Source organism: Hylobates moloch, unplaced genomic scaffold, assembly GCF_009828535.3.
Source record: "Hylobates moloch isolate HMO894 unplaced genomic scaffold, HMol_V3 SCAFFOLD_11, whole genome shotgun sequence".
Lineage (NCBI taxonomy): Eukaryota > Metazoa > Chordata > Mammalia > Primates > Hylobatidae > Hylobates > Hylobates moloch.
In genome coordinates this window covers 74,715,956-74,729,901 of record NW_026652286.1, presented here as the reverse complement: position 1 = coordinate 74,729,901, position 13,946 = coordinate 74,715,956, and the positions used below count along the sequence as shown (strand labels likewise).

The 13,946-nt window shown below is 40.4% G+C and overlaps 1 protein-coding gene across 1 annotated transcript in view; it reads right to left on the bottom strand.

Annotated features, from left to right (window-relative positions):
• CFAP300 (cilia and flagella associated protein 300) overlaps positions 1–620 on the bottom strand; it is a 38,936-nt gene extending 38,316 nt beyond the window's left edge. Inside the window, exons 1-2 of the mRNA XM_032167232.2 lie at positions 465–620; positions 149–230 (exon numbers count right to left, since the gene is read on the bottom strand). Coding sequence (XP_032023123.1) covers positions 149–230; positions 465–574 — 192 coding nt within the window. The 5' untranslated portion in view covers positions 575–620. The remainder of the gene's footprint in view (positions 1–148; positions 231–464) is intronic.
• Positions 621–13,946: the final 13,326 nt, after the last annotated feature.

Sequence of the window (13,946 nt, the reverse complement as noted above, 5' to 3'; positions counted from 1 at the left end):
CGAAAAAAAATCATTTGCACCTTTTATTACTCCCAAAGCCAAGAAAACGACATCACTAAGGAATGGCGTGTTCACAAGAATCTATGCCAAAGTGGGGGAAGTTTAAAAATGGCAGAGACCCAGGGAACTCTCCGACCCCCATACTAACCATAACGAAATCATCCTTCCGATAGGCCTGAAAGGTCTGGTCAAAGCCGAATGCCTGCGCCTTGATTCTGCCCAGCATGGACCTGGGGCAGAGGAGGAAAAAGAAATCATCTGGGGGCTGGCACCCCCTCAGAGCGCACCGATAACTGATCCCACCCACAGTATCCGCCCTGCCCGGGTGGTTCGGGGTTCACTCAGGAAGCCTCAGGGTTCACTCAGAATGGCGCCGACCCGCGCGGGCCCCTCGACGCCCGGCCGGCGCCTCCACAGCCGCGAAGACGAAGGGCCTCTTTTCTCCCTGCGCCTCGGTTCCTCACCACTGGCGGAGCCGGCTGGTGATCTCCTTAGAGCTCAGAGACTGGAAGGTTTTCTGAGGCAAGAACCTGAAGTAATAGCCGCCCAAGTCCCCGAGCTCCCCAGTAGCCATAGTGCTCTCGGCTGCGTGGATGCCTGGGCCATTTCCATGGAGACGCGGCGGCCGTCGGGTCGGAGCGACGCTGCGGGGGCGGGGCCACACGTCTCTAGGGACCCAGGGGTTCCGGCCTTGCCGCAACGGGTGCAGGGAGGGAGGTCAGCCTGTCTTTCGCAGGAGCTTGTGCCACTCCACTCCCCCAGCCCGGGCTTGGCGGTCAGGGAAACTAGGGGTCGGGAATGGAGACAAATTGCCAATCGATACTTGTTGACATTAACTTTTAATAATAATTACTCAGCATGGGTTAATGTTCTAGTCTCAAGAGCTATAACCTCAGATTTACAGTTATCTACGTTTGATGACTCAAACGTTTCTGAAGAAAAGATTATTCTGAATTAATTAGGTTTATCTATTTTGGAAGACAAATGTCTATGTGACTACTTAGGAAACTATTCTACCATCTGTTTGTTTTTTTTTTTCCTTAAAATGTACATTTGAAGACCAAAAAAAAAGTTTCCATACACAGTACAACATGCTGTTTATTTATTTTTGTTTTTTTAGACCACTTTTGTTCTGGTATGCGTGCTGTTTAATAGAAAACACACTTTTCTTATTTTCTATTGAAAATTATCTTCGTTTCTACTTTTTTTTTTTTTTTTTTGAGGTGGAGTCTCGCTCTGTTTCTCAGGCTGGAGTGCAGTGGCGCGATCTCGGCTCACTGCAACCTCCGCCTCCCGGATTCAAGTGATTCTCCTGCTTCAGCCTCCCGAGTACCTGGGATTACAGGCTGTTTTTGTATTTTTAGTAGAGACAGGGTTTCCCCATGTTGGCCAGGCTGGTCTCGAACTCCTGACCTCGAGTGATCCGCCCGCCTCGGCCTCCCAAGGTGTTGGGATTACAGGCTTGAGCCACCGCGCCCGGCCTGTTTCTATAGTTTTTATTTTTGCCTTATAGCTGTGCATTTGGACTTCAGAATGGAGGGATAGTTCTTTTCCATGTCGTTGCTTTCTCTCCTTTTCTCCTAGCCCTTAAGAACTGACCTTGATTATTTTTTAACAGCATTAGCAGAAGAGACAGGGAACAAAGACAAAAAAGAGAAACAGAGGGAGAGATAGATAGATTATTCCTTTTCATTGATGTTTAGTATTCTGTTACTTGACTATACTACAGTTTATCCTTTTGGGCTGTTTCCTCTTTGAGGTTATTATGAAAGCAGCTATGAAGATTCCTGTGTATGCCTTTAGATGGACTTATGCACCATTTCTGTTGGAAATACATCCAGGATTGGAATTGCTCAGTTACATGGCATAAGTATGTCTAGCTTTACTACACACTGTCAAAAAGTTTTCTAAAGATCAGTTTACATCCCAACCAGCAATGAATGAGATTTCCTGTTGTTCAACATCCTTGCTAACACATAGTATTGCCAGTCTTTTAAAATTTTAGCCATTCTAGGGAGGTTGTATTAATTTTTTATTGTGATTTCAGTTTGCATTTCCTTGATAGTTAATGTTGCTGAGCAACTTTGCAATATGCTGGGTCATTTGTATATCTTCTTTAGTGAAATGCCTATTTGAGTGTTTTGTCTATTAGGAGGAAGAAGGGTTGTCAGTCTTTTTCTTACTAATGTTTAGGAAGTTTTTATATAATATGGATATGACCCCATTGCCAGGTATACATATGGCGAACATTCTCTTTGCTTGTAGCTTGCCTGTAGCTTTGATGCTCAGAAATTCTTAATTTTAATGAAGTTGAGTTTATCAGTTTTTTATGTGTCAGGTTTGATTTCTGCCTAAACAAAGTCAAGAAGATAGTCTTGCATTTATGTCCATAATCCATCTCAAAATAATTTTTTAAAGCTGAAGATTAGTTCTTTCCCTGTGGTTTTTCAGTAGACCTAGCGCTATATATTGGTAAGACTATTTCTAATCCAGTGAATTGCTGTGGCACTTAAAAAAAAAATCAAGTGACTGTTTTTGTTCTTTCTAGTCAGTTTATTGGACTGTCCTTACACAAATGGCACATTGTGTTAATTACTGTAGGATTACATAAAGACGTGATATCTGATGGTATAAGTTGTCTAGCTTTGTTATTCTTTTTCTTCAAGATTGCATAGGCTGTATAAATTTCTGTATAAATTTTAAATTGGGTTTATCATTTTCCATCAAAGAAACCTGATGGGATTTTTTTTTTTTTTTTTTTTTTTGAGACGGAGTTTCACTCTTGTCACCCAGACTGGAGTGCAATGGCGTGATCTCGGCTCACGGCAACCTCTGCCTCCCAGGTTCAAGCGATTCTCCTGCCTCAGCCTCCGGAGTAGCTGGGATTACAGGTGCCCGCCACCACGCCCGGCTAATTTTTGTATTTTTAGTAGAGACGGTGTTTCACCAAATTGGCTAGGCTGGTCTTGAACTCCTGACCTCACGTGATCCACCTGCCTCAGCCTCCCAAAGTGCTGGGATTACAGGCGTGAGCCACCTCTCCCTGCCCATCTGATGGGATTTTAATTGGAATTGCATTGACTATCTAGATGAATTTAAGGAGAATTAACTTGTAATGATATTGTCTTCCAAGCTATAATAAATATCTATTTATTTAGATCTTTAATTTCTGTCAACAATGTTTTATAGTATTGAGTGGATGAGTATTGATATCTTTCATTAGATCAATGATTCTCAACCAAGGTTAATTTGGCTTCCCTCGGGGACACTCAACAATGTTGAGATATGTCCCAACTGAGGTGAGGAGTGCTCTTGGCATCTAGTGGGTAGAGATCAACTATCCTGCTAAACATCCTGCAATGTACAGGATAGGCCCCCACAACAAAGACTGATCTGGCTCAAAATGTTGATAGTACCAAGGTTGAAAAACCCTGTGTTAGGCCGGAAGTGGTAGCTTATGCCTGTAATCCCAGCATGTTGGGAGGCTGAGGCAGGCAGATCACTTGAGGCCAGGAATCAAGACCAGCCTGGGCAACATGGTGAAACCCTGTCTCTACTGGAAATACAAAAACATTAGCTGGGTGTGGTGGCACATGCCTGTAATCCCAGATACTAGGCTGAGGCATGGGAATCACTTGAACCTAGAGGTGGAGGTTCCAGTGAGCTGAGATCACACCACTGCACTCTAGTCTGGGTGACGAAGTGAGACTCTGTCTCAAAAAAAAAAATTGCATCTTTTTGGTGCTATTATAAGCGATACTTTAAAATGCTTATTTTCTTCCTGTTGTATTATATAGTTACACAATTTATCTTGTATATTGATCTTGTATCCGGACACCTTGCTAAATTATCTTTTTATTTCTCATGGATTGTTAGTTTTTTTTGGAGCTTCTATATACACAATTGTGGTATCTGGTTATAAGAAGAGCTTTATTTCATTTTGTTTAATATTTGTGCCACCCACCCAGCTGCCCCCAATTACTTTAGTGTACTGGCTATGATGTCCAGGATAATGTTAAAAAAGAAGTGGACATTCTTGCTTTGTTTACAACATCATAGCAAAAAATGTTCGGTTTTGGGTTATTTTTGTGTTTATGTTTATGTTTATTTTTTGATTAAAAAAATTGTTTTAACATTACATAGGGTATAAACTGTAGGTGTTTTAGTTGATACCTGTTATCAAATTGAGAAAATTTCCATCAAATTTTTTTGAGATTTAAAAAATTATGTAAAAGTGTTAATTTTTTTCACATTTACCAAATTGACCATATGTTTTTTCTTCTTTATTCTGTTAATGTAGTAAACTAATTTTTTTGTTACTGTGAAGCCAACTTTGCATTTATATAATAAGCCCCAGTTTGTTATATTTTTCTTTTTATAAAGCACATTATTAAATGTGATAATACCATGTTTAAGATGTTTGATTTTATGTTCATGAGAGATACTGGTTTGTGATTTTCCTTACCTGTTATATGCTTGTTAAGTTTTACTACTATTAATGTTTTTCTGACCTCCTAAAATGAGTTGAAAAGTTTTGTCTAATTTTCTATTGCTAAACTTTTTTTTTTGTTTTGAGATGAAGACTTCCTCTGTCGCCCAGGCTGGAGTGCAGTGGCACGATTTCGGCTCACTGCAACCTCCGCCTCCTGGGTTCAAGCAATTCTCCTATCTCAGTCTCCTGAGTAGCTGGGATTACTGGTGTACGTTACCATGCCTGGCTAGTTTTTGTATTTTTAGTAGAGACTGGGTTTCTCCATGTTGACCAGGCTGGTCTTGAACTCCTGACCTCAAGTGATCCGCCTGCCTCGGCCTCCCAAAGTGCTGGGATTACAGGCATGAACTACCGTGCCCAGCCTAAACTTTCTATAATATTGGTAATATGTATTTCTTAAATGCTTTTTAAAATTGTGCCAAAAATAAAACTCCATCTATGACTGTTATAGTTTTTAAGGAATTTGAACACCTCATCTAGATTTTCAATTTTATTAGCATAATATTATTTCTTAACATTTAAACACTTATCTTTTAAATGTTTGTGAAATCTATGATGGCGTTATTTTTTAGTTTTAATATTGATGCTTTATATATTTTCTTTTTTTTTTGTCCAGCCTTGCCAGTGGTTTATCGATGTTATTCTTTTTTTTTTTTCAGATGGAGTTTAGCTCTGGTTGCCCAGGCTGGAGTGCAATGGGGCGACCTTAGCTCACCACAACCTCTGCTTCCCAGGTTCAAGTGATTCTCCTGCCTCAGCCTCCCGAGTAGCTGGGATTACAGGCATGCGCCACCATGCCGGCTAATTTTTGTATTTTTAGTAGACACAGGGTTTCACCATGTTGGTCAGGCTGGTCTTGAACTCCTGGCCCCAGGTGATCCACCCGCCTTGGACTCCCAAAGTGCTGGGATAACAGGCATGAGCCACTGTGCCCGGCCGTGGCCTTGATGTTATTCTTGACAACCAACCAACTTTGGCTTTGTTGAATTTCTATATTGCATGTTTGCTTTCTACTTAGTTGATTTCAGTTATCTTTATTGTTTTATCCTTCTGTTGAGTTTAATTTGCTGACCTTTTTCTAGGTTATTAATTTCTAAGCTGGGATCATTAATTTTTGACTTTTTTTTTTTTTTTTTGAGACAGTCTCACTCTATTGCCCAGGCTGGCATGCAGTGGTGTGATCTCGGCTTACTGCAACCTCTGCCTCCTGAGTTCAAGCGCCTCTCCTGCCTCAGCCTCCCAAGTACCTGAGATTACAGGTGCGTGCCACCACGCCTGGCTAATTTTTGTATTTTTAGTAGAGATAAAATTTCACCATGTTGGTCAGGCTGGTCTCGAACTCCTGATCTCAAGTGATCCATCTGTCTCAGCCTCCCAAACTGCTGGGATTACAGGCGTGAGCCACCATGCCTGGCCAATTTTTGACATTTTAAATGATATATGCCTTTAAAGATATAAATAGGCTGGGCGAGGTGGTATACACCTGTAATCTCAGCACTTTGGGAGGCCGATGCAGGTGGATCTCTTGAGCCCAGGAGTTGGAGACCAGCCTGTATAAAATGGTGAGATCCCAACTCTACTAAAATTTCAAAAAAGTAGCCGGGTGTGCTGGTGTGCACCTGTAGTCCCAGCTACTGGGGCGGCTGAAGTAGGAGGATTGCTTGAGCGTGGGAAGTCAAGGCTGCAGTGAGCCATGATCATGCCACTGCACTCCAGCAACGAGAGTGGGCAACCAGAGTGAGACCCTGTCTCAGAACAAAACAAAACAATACAAAAGATATAAATAAATAGCTTACACTATTTTAGTTACATCCTGTATGTTTTGACATGACATATTTTCTTCAACATTCAGTTCAAAATATTTTCTACTTTCTAATAGAGTTTCTTATTTGATGAGTTATTTCAAATATGTTTAATCTTAAGCATTTAGAGATTTCTATTTTTCATTTTGTTACTTATTTCTAGTTTAATTCTACTGTGGTCAGAAAACATAAAACATAATCTGTATGATTTCAGTTCTTTCAAATTTATTGAGACTTATGGTTTTGCATATGGTTTATTTTGATGACTAGTCTATGTACACTTGAAAAAGATATATATTCTGTAGTTAAATTTGGTGTCATATATATGGTAATTGTTCTGTTCAAATATTTTATGTTTTCATAGGTATTAAGTTTGCTTTTCTTAACAGTTACTGAGAGAGGAAGTTTAAAATCTGTAGTGGTTGTTGCGGATTTGTGTACTTTTTGTTTACAAAAATTTATAAATAGGCCAGGTGTGAGGCTTACCCCCGTAATCCCAACTCTTTTCAAGGCCGAAGTAAGAGGATCTCTTGAGCTCAGAAGTTGGAGACCAGCCTAGGTAACATGGCGAAACCCTGTCTCTACAAAACATAAAAAATTAGCTGGGCATGGTGGGGCATACCTGTAGTCCCAGCTATTCTGGAGGCTGAGGTGAGAGGACTGCTTGAGCCCAGGAAGTCAAGGTTGCACTGAGTTGCAATCAAACCACTACACTCCAGCTTAGGTGTGTGTCTCAGTCAATCAATCAATCAATCAATAAAAATGTTAGTCATTTCTTTCTATTGCAATTAACCTTTTATCAATATGAAATACCCCTCTTTGCCTATTGTAACAGTTGTGCTTGAAAACCTACCTGTATTAATATAGTTACTACAGCCTTTTTTGATTAGTATTTTCATGATATGTCCTTCCATCCTTTAACTTTCGGCCTTTCTGTGTCTTTATATTTATAGAGTCTTTCTTCTAAATGGCACATATTTGGGGCTTACTATTCTTTAGCAAGCATTTGTCTTTTAAGTAGATTGTTTAGTCCATTTACGTTACTGACATGGTTATGTTTAAGCTTATCATTTTGCTCATTGTTTTCTAATTCTTTTTTCCTTTTATCCAAAAGTAGGCAAAATCGAAGGAATAATAAAGTACTTTTATTATTCCATTTTTCTCCTCTTAGGTTTTTACTTAACATTTTATTGTAACTTTTTATGGTTACCCTAGAGATTACAGTATGCCTCCTTGATTTATTATAGTCCATCTTAAATTAGCATACTTACCATATTTCAAGTAAACAAGTGTCTTTTTTTTTTTTTTTTTTTTTTTGAGACAGAGTTTCACTGTTGTTGCCCAGGCTGGAGTGCAATGGCACGATCTCGGCTCACTGCAACCTCTGCCTCCTGGGTTCAAGCGATTCTGCCTCAGCTTCCCAAGTAGCTGGGATTACAGGCATGTGCCACCACACCCAGCTAATTTTGTATTTTTAGTGGAGATGGGGTTTCACCATGTTGGCCAGGCTAGTCTTGAACTCCTGACCTTGTGATCCACCCACCTTGGCCTCTCAAAGTGCTGGATTACAGGTGTGAGCCACTGCGCCTGGCCTAATTTTTGTGTTTTTAGTAGAGATGGGGTTTTGCCACGTTGGCTAGGCTGGTCTCAAACCCCTGACCTTGTGATCCGCCCACCTCAGCCTCCCAAAGTGTTGGGATTACAGGTGTGAGCCACCGCACCTGGCCAAGAATCTTACAATCTGAAAAGTCTACCCACCTCTTACTGTTGTTTTGTTCAACATTATACTTCTATGCATTTCCAAAATACATTATTTTATTGTTATTGTTTTAAATAGTAATTATTATTTTATATTCATCAGTATGTTTTTTTCTTTACAGTTTTCTTATTCTTTCTAGTGGTTCTGAATTTACAACTAGGATTATTTTCATTCAGCGTGTTTTTTTTCTGAGACAGGATCTCACTGTGTCACCCATGCTGGCATGCAGTGGCAGGATCTCGGCTCACTCCAACCTCAGCTTCCCAGGCTCAAGCGATCCTCCAGCCTCAGCCTCCCTCCCAAGCAGCTGGGACTACAGGCTCAGGTCATACACCCAGCTAATTTTTGTATTTTTATTTTTTAGAGACAGGGTTTTGTCATTTTGCCCAGGCTGGTCGTGAACTCCTCAGCTCAAAGTGATTGGCCTAACTCAGCCTCCCAAAGTACTGGGATTCCAGGCATGATCCTTTATGCCCAGCATGAACATCTTTCTTTAGTATTTCTTATAATTGAGGCCTCCTGATGATTAGTTCTCTCAGAGTTTGTTGTCTGAAAATGTCTTTATTTCACCTTTATTTTTATTATTAAAAATATTGAGACAGGCTCTCACTGTTTCCCAGGTGGTCTCCTGGGCTGAAGCAGTCCTCCCTTCTCGGCTTCCCAAAGTGTTGGGAGTACAGGAGTGAGCCACCGTGCCTGGCATTATTTTACCTTTATTTTTGAAGGAAATTTTTAGGCTACATAGAATTCTAAGTTGGCAGTTGGCAGTTATCTTTGTTTTGTTTTAGAGACAGGGTCCTGCTTTGTTATCCAGGCTGGAGTACAGTGGCGTGATCACAGATCACTGTTAACCTCAAATTCCTGACTCAAGTGATCCTCCCACCTCAGCCTCCTGAGTTGCGGGGACTACAGGTGTGCATCGCCACACCCAAGTAACTTTTTTATTTTGTGTAAAGATGAGGTCTTGTTGTGTTGCCCAGGCTGGTCTCCAACTCCTGGCCTCAAGCAATCCTCCCATCTCAGCCTCCCAAAATGCTGGGATTACAGGCATGAGCCACCACTCCTGGCTGACATTTTGTTTTCCAGCACTTTAAAAATATTATTCCATTAAGGATTCCATAGTTTCAGATGAAAAGTCAACTGTTGTAAAGTAATGTGTCTCTTCAACTGCATTGAAATTTTTTCTCTGCCTTGGTTTTCAGCAGACTTGCTCTTCTCTCCCTCCCTCTCTTTTTCCCTCTCTCGGGTGTGTATGTGCTTGTGTGTCTTCTGTATTCAGATTCATCTTGTTTGGGGTTTTCTGTTATTTTATCAATTTTGAAAATCTGGCCATTACCTCTTCAAAGATTATTCCTGCCTTGTTTTCACTCTCTTTTTCTTTGTTTTTAGTTACATGTGTATTAGAACTTTTCACCGTGTCCCATATGTTTCTTAGGCACTGTTATACCTTTTTCAATCCTTTGTTTCTCCTTGTACTTCAGTTTTTCTCTTCTCTATTGACCTGACAATAGTCAATTCTATTGAAATTTACCAATTCTATTTTCTGCTCAATTTTAGGTATTTTATTTTTAAGCCCTAGAAATGTCCATCTTAATCTTGTTTAATAGATTCTGTTCCATTTAAATTTTCAAGTTTTTCATTTACTGCATGTTCTTTTTTTTTTCTTTAACACAATAATCAGAGTTATTTTTATTTATTTATTTATTTATTTATTTATTTATTTATTTATTTATTTTTTTGAGACGGAGTCTCGCTCTGTCGCCCAGGCTGGAGTGCAGTGGCGCGATCTCGGCTCACTGCAACCTCCGCCTCCCGGGTTCACGCCATTCTCCTGCCTCAGCCTCTCCGAGTAGCTGGGACTACAGGTGCCCGCCACCACGCCCGGCTAATTTTTTGTATTTTTGGTAGAGATGGGGTTTCACCGTGGTCTCGATCTCCTGACCTCGTGATCCGCCTGCCTCGGCCTCCCAAAGTGCTGGGATTACAAGCGTGAACCACCGCGCCTGGCTAATCAGAGTTATTTTTAAATCAGGATTATTTAATGGTCTGCTTCTTTTGCCTATGTTGTCTCTTGTTTATAAATCATGTTGCTCTGCCTTCTCACGTGTTTAACAACCTTGTAATGTAAGATATTGTGTATTTAAAAAGCATAAGATATTCAGGAAATACTATCTTCTACCAGAAAGTATTTATTATTTGCTCTGTTAAGCAAATAGAGTGAATAACAATTGTAATTAGGGATTTGACAGGATCAGGGCTGGGTTGTAGTTTTAGTAGGATTGAACTGCAGTTTGTCTCTTTTGTTTCTAAAACTTGGGTATTCCCCCTCCCCTTCCACCCCACCGCCACCTGGGGCTTTTGATTGAGAAACTAAAAGATCTCTGTCTTCTCATCCCCCAAAGATGAGAAGAGTCAGTTCTGCCTTTCAGAGGTGTTGAGCTCGCTCTTTGGCTTGCCATGCTCTTCAGCATTGAAATGTCTTCAGGGGCCAGGTGCGGTTGCGCACACCTGTAATCCCAGCACTTTGGGAAGCTGAGGCGGGTGGGTCACTTCAGGCCAGGAGTTCAAGACCAGCCTGGCCAACGTGGCAAAACCCTGTCTCTATTAAAAATGAAAAAAATTCGCCAGATGTGGTGGCATGCATCTGTAAGTCCAGCTACTCAGGAGACAGGCATGAAAATCGCTTGAACCCAGGAGGCGGAAGATGCAGTGAGGCATGTTTGAGGCATGTTTTCTAGACTATTCAATGAAACAAACCGTCTCGTACTTTCTTTAAAATTTATGTTAAATCTCATTGCATGAAGGAATTTACTCCAGTGCTTCTGTCTGAATTCATATAGATTTGGATCTTGCCAGATGATCAAATATTTGCACACACTATTTTGTACTTTTATCTTTCTAATATTTTGTGAACATCTTTGCAAATAGATTATACGCTACTCAGCATGGAGGAATTTGCTTACTACTTTATAAAACACCTCCTTCCTTCCTTCCTTCCTTCCTTCCTTCCTTCCTTCCTTCCTTCCTTCCTCCCTCCCTCCTTCCTTCCTTCCTCTCTCCCTTTCTCTCTCTTCTCTTCTCTTCTCTCCTCTCTTCTCCTCTTTTCTTTTTTCTTATTTTTTTTTGAGATAGGATTTCACTCTGTTGCCCAGGCTGGAGTGCAGCGGCACAATCAAGGCCCACTGCAGACTCAACCTCCCCAGGCTCAGATGATCATTCCACTTTAGCCTTCTGAGTAGCTGGGACCACAGGTGAGTACCACCATGCCTGGGTAATTTTTGTATTTTTTTTTGTAGAGACATGGTTTTGCCATGTTGCCCAGGCTGGTCTCCAACTCCTAGGAATCAAGTGATCCTTTTGCCCTGGCAAGCCAAAGAGCTAGGATTACTGGTGTGAGCCACTGTGCCTGGCCTATAAAAACCATTTGCCGTAGAACCTAAGCACATACTATTTTAGTTAATTTTTCTCTAAAATTTTCCAACTTTTATTGAAATGTAATTGACATATAATTAACTGCACACATTTAAAGTGTACAGTGTGATGAAGTTTGACATATGTCACCTTTGTATTTTTAAAAAACAAAAATAAAAACAGAATTATTTTCATTTTGGGTGTCAGATTCTAATTTAAATTTAGGAATTTTTTGCTGCTTTTCGCATTACTCAAAAACAACTTTTGGCTGGGCGCGGTGACTCGCATTTGTAATCCCAGCACTTTGGGAGACTGAAGTGAGCAGATCACTTGAGGTTAGGAGTTCAAGACCAGCCTGGCCAAAATGGTGAAACCTCATCTTTACTAAAAATACAAAAATTAGCCTGGCATGGTGGCGGGCACCTGTAATCCCAGTTACTCAGGAGGCTGAGGCAGGAGAATCATTTGAATCCGGGAGGTGGAGGTTGGAGTGAGCCAAGATGGCACCACTGCATTCCTGTCTAGGTGACAAAGTGAGACAACATCTTAAAAAAAAAAAAGGAGAACTTCCCCAACCTAGCAAGGCAGGCCAACATTCAAATTCAGGAAATGCAGAGAACACCACAAAGATACTCCTCAAGAAGAGCAACCCCAAGACACATAATTGTCAGATTCACCAAGGTTGAAATGAAGGTCAGGTTACCCAGAAAGGGAAGCCCATCAGACTAACAGTGGATCTCTCAGCAGAAAACCTGCAAGCCAGAAGAGACTGGGGGCCAATATTCAACATTCTTAAAGAAAAGAATTTTCAACCTAGAATTTCATATCCAGCCAAACTAAGCTTCAGAAGTGAAGGAGAAATAAAATCCTTTACAGACAAGCAAATGCTGAGAGATATTGTCACCACCAGGCCTGCCCTACAAGAGCTCCTGAAGGAAAGGAACAACTGGTACCAGCCACGGCAAAAACATGCCAAATTGTAAAGACCTTTGATGCTAGGAAGAAACTGCATCAGTTAATGGGCAAAATAACCAGCTAACATCATAATGACAGGATCAAATTCACACATAATAATATTAACCTTAAAGGTAAATGGGCTAAATACCCCAATTAAAAGACACAGACTGGCAAATTGGATAAAGAGTCAAGACCCATCAGTGTGCTGTATTTAGGAGACCTATCTCACGTGCAGAGACACACATAGGCTCAAAATAAAGGGATGGAGGAAGATCTACCAAGCAAATGAAAAGCAAAAAAAAAGCAGGGGTTGCAATCTTAGTCTCTGATAAAACAGACTTTAAACCAACAAAGATCAAAGGAGACAAGGCCATTACATAATGGCAAAGAGATCAATTCAACAGGAAGAGCTAACTATCCTAAATATATATGCACCCAATACAGGAGCACCCAGATTCAGAAAGCAAGTCCTTATAGACCTACAAAGAGACTTAGACTCCCACTTAATAATAATTGGAGACTTTAACACCCTACTGTCAATATTAGACAGATCAATGACACAGAAGGTTAACAAGGATATCCAGAACTTGAACTCAGCTCTGCACCAAGCAGACCTAATAGACATCTACAGAACTCCCCACCACAAATCAACTGAATGTACATTCTTCTCAGCACCACATCACACTTATTGCAAAATTGGCCACATAGTTGGAAGTAAAGCACTCCTCAGCAAATGTAAAAGAACAGAAATCACAACAAACTGTCTCTCAGATGACAATGCAATCAAATGAGAACTCAGGATTAAGAAACTCACTCAAAACTGCTCAACTACATGGAAACTGAACACCCTGCTCCTGAATGACTACTGGGTACATAACAAAATGAAGGCAGAAATAAAGATGCTCTTTGAAACCAATGAGAACAAAGACACAGTGTACCAGAATCTCTGGGACACGTTTAAAGCAGTGTGTAGAGGGAAATTTATAGCACTAAATGCCCACAAGAGAAAGCAGGAAATATCTAAAATGGACACCCTAACATCACAATTAAAAGAACTAGAGAAGCAAGAGCAAACACATTCAAAAGCTAGCAGAAGGCAAGAAATAACTAAGATCAGAGCAGAACTGAAGGAGATAGAGACACAAAAAACCCTTCGAAAAAAAATCAATGAATCCAGGAGCTGGTTTTTTGAAAAGATCAACAAAATTGATAGACTGCTAGCAAGACTAATAAAGAAGAAAAGAGAGAAGAATCAAATAGACGCAATAAAAAATGATAAAGGGGATATCAACTTAAAGTATAATAAAAAATGATAAAGGGGATAACTGATCCCACAGAAATACAAACTATCATCAGAGAATACTATAAACACCTCTACACAAATAAACTAGAAAATCTAGAAAAAATGGATAAATTCCTCGACATATACACCCTCCCAAGACTAAATGAGGAAGAAGTTGAATCCCTGAATAGACCAATAACAGGCTCTGAAATTGAGGTAATCATTAATAGCCTACCAACCAAA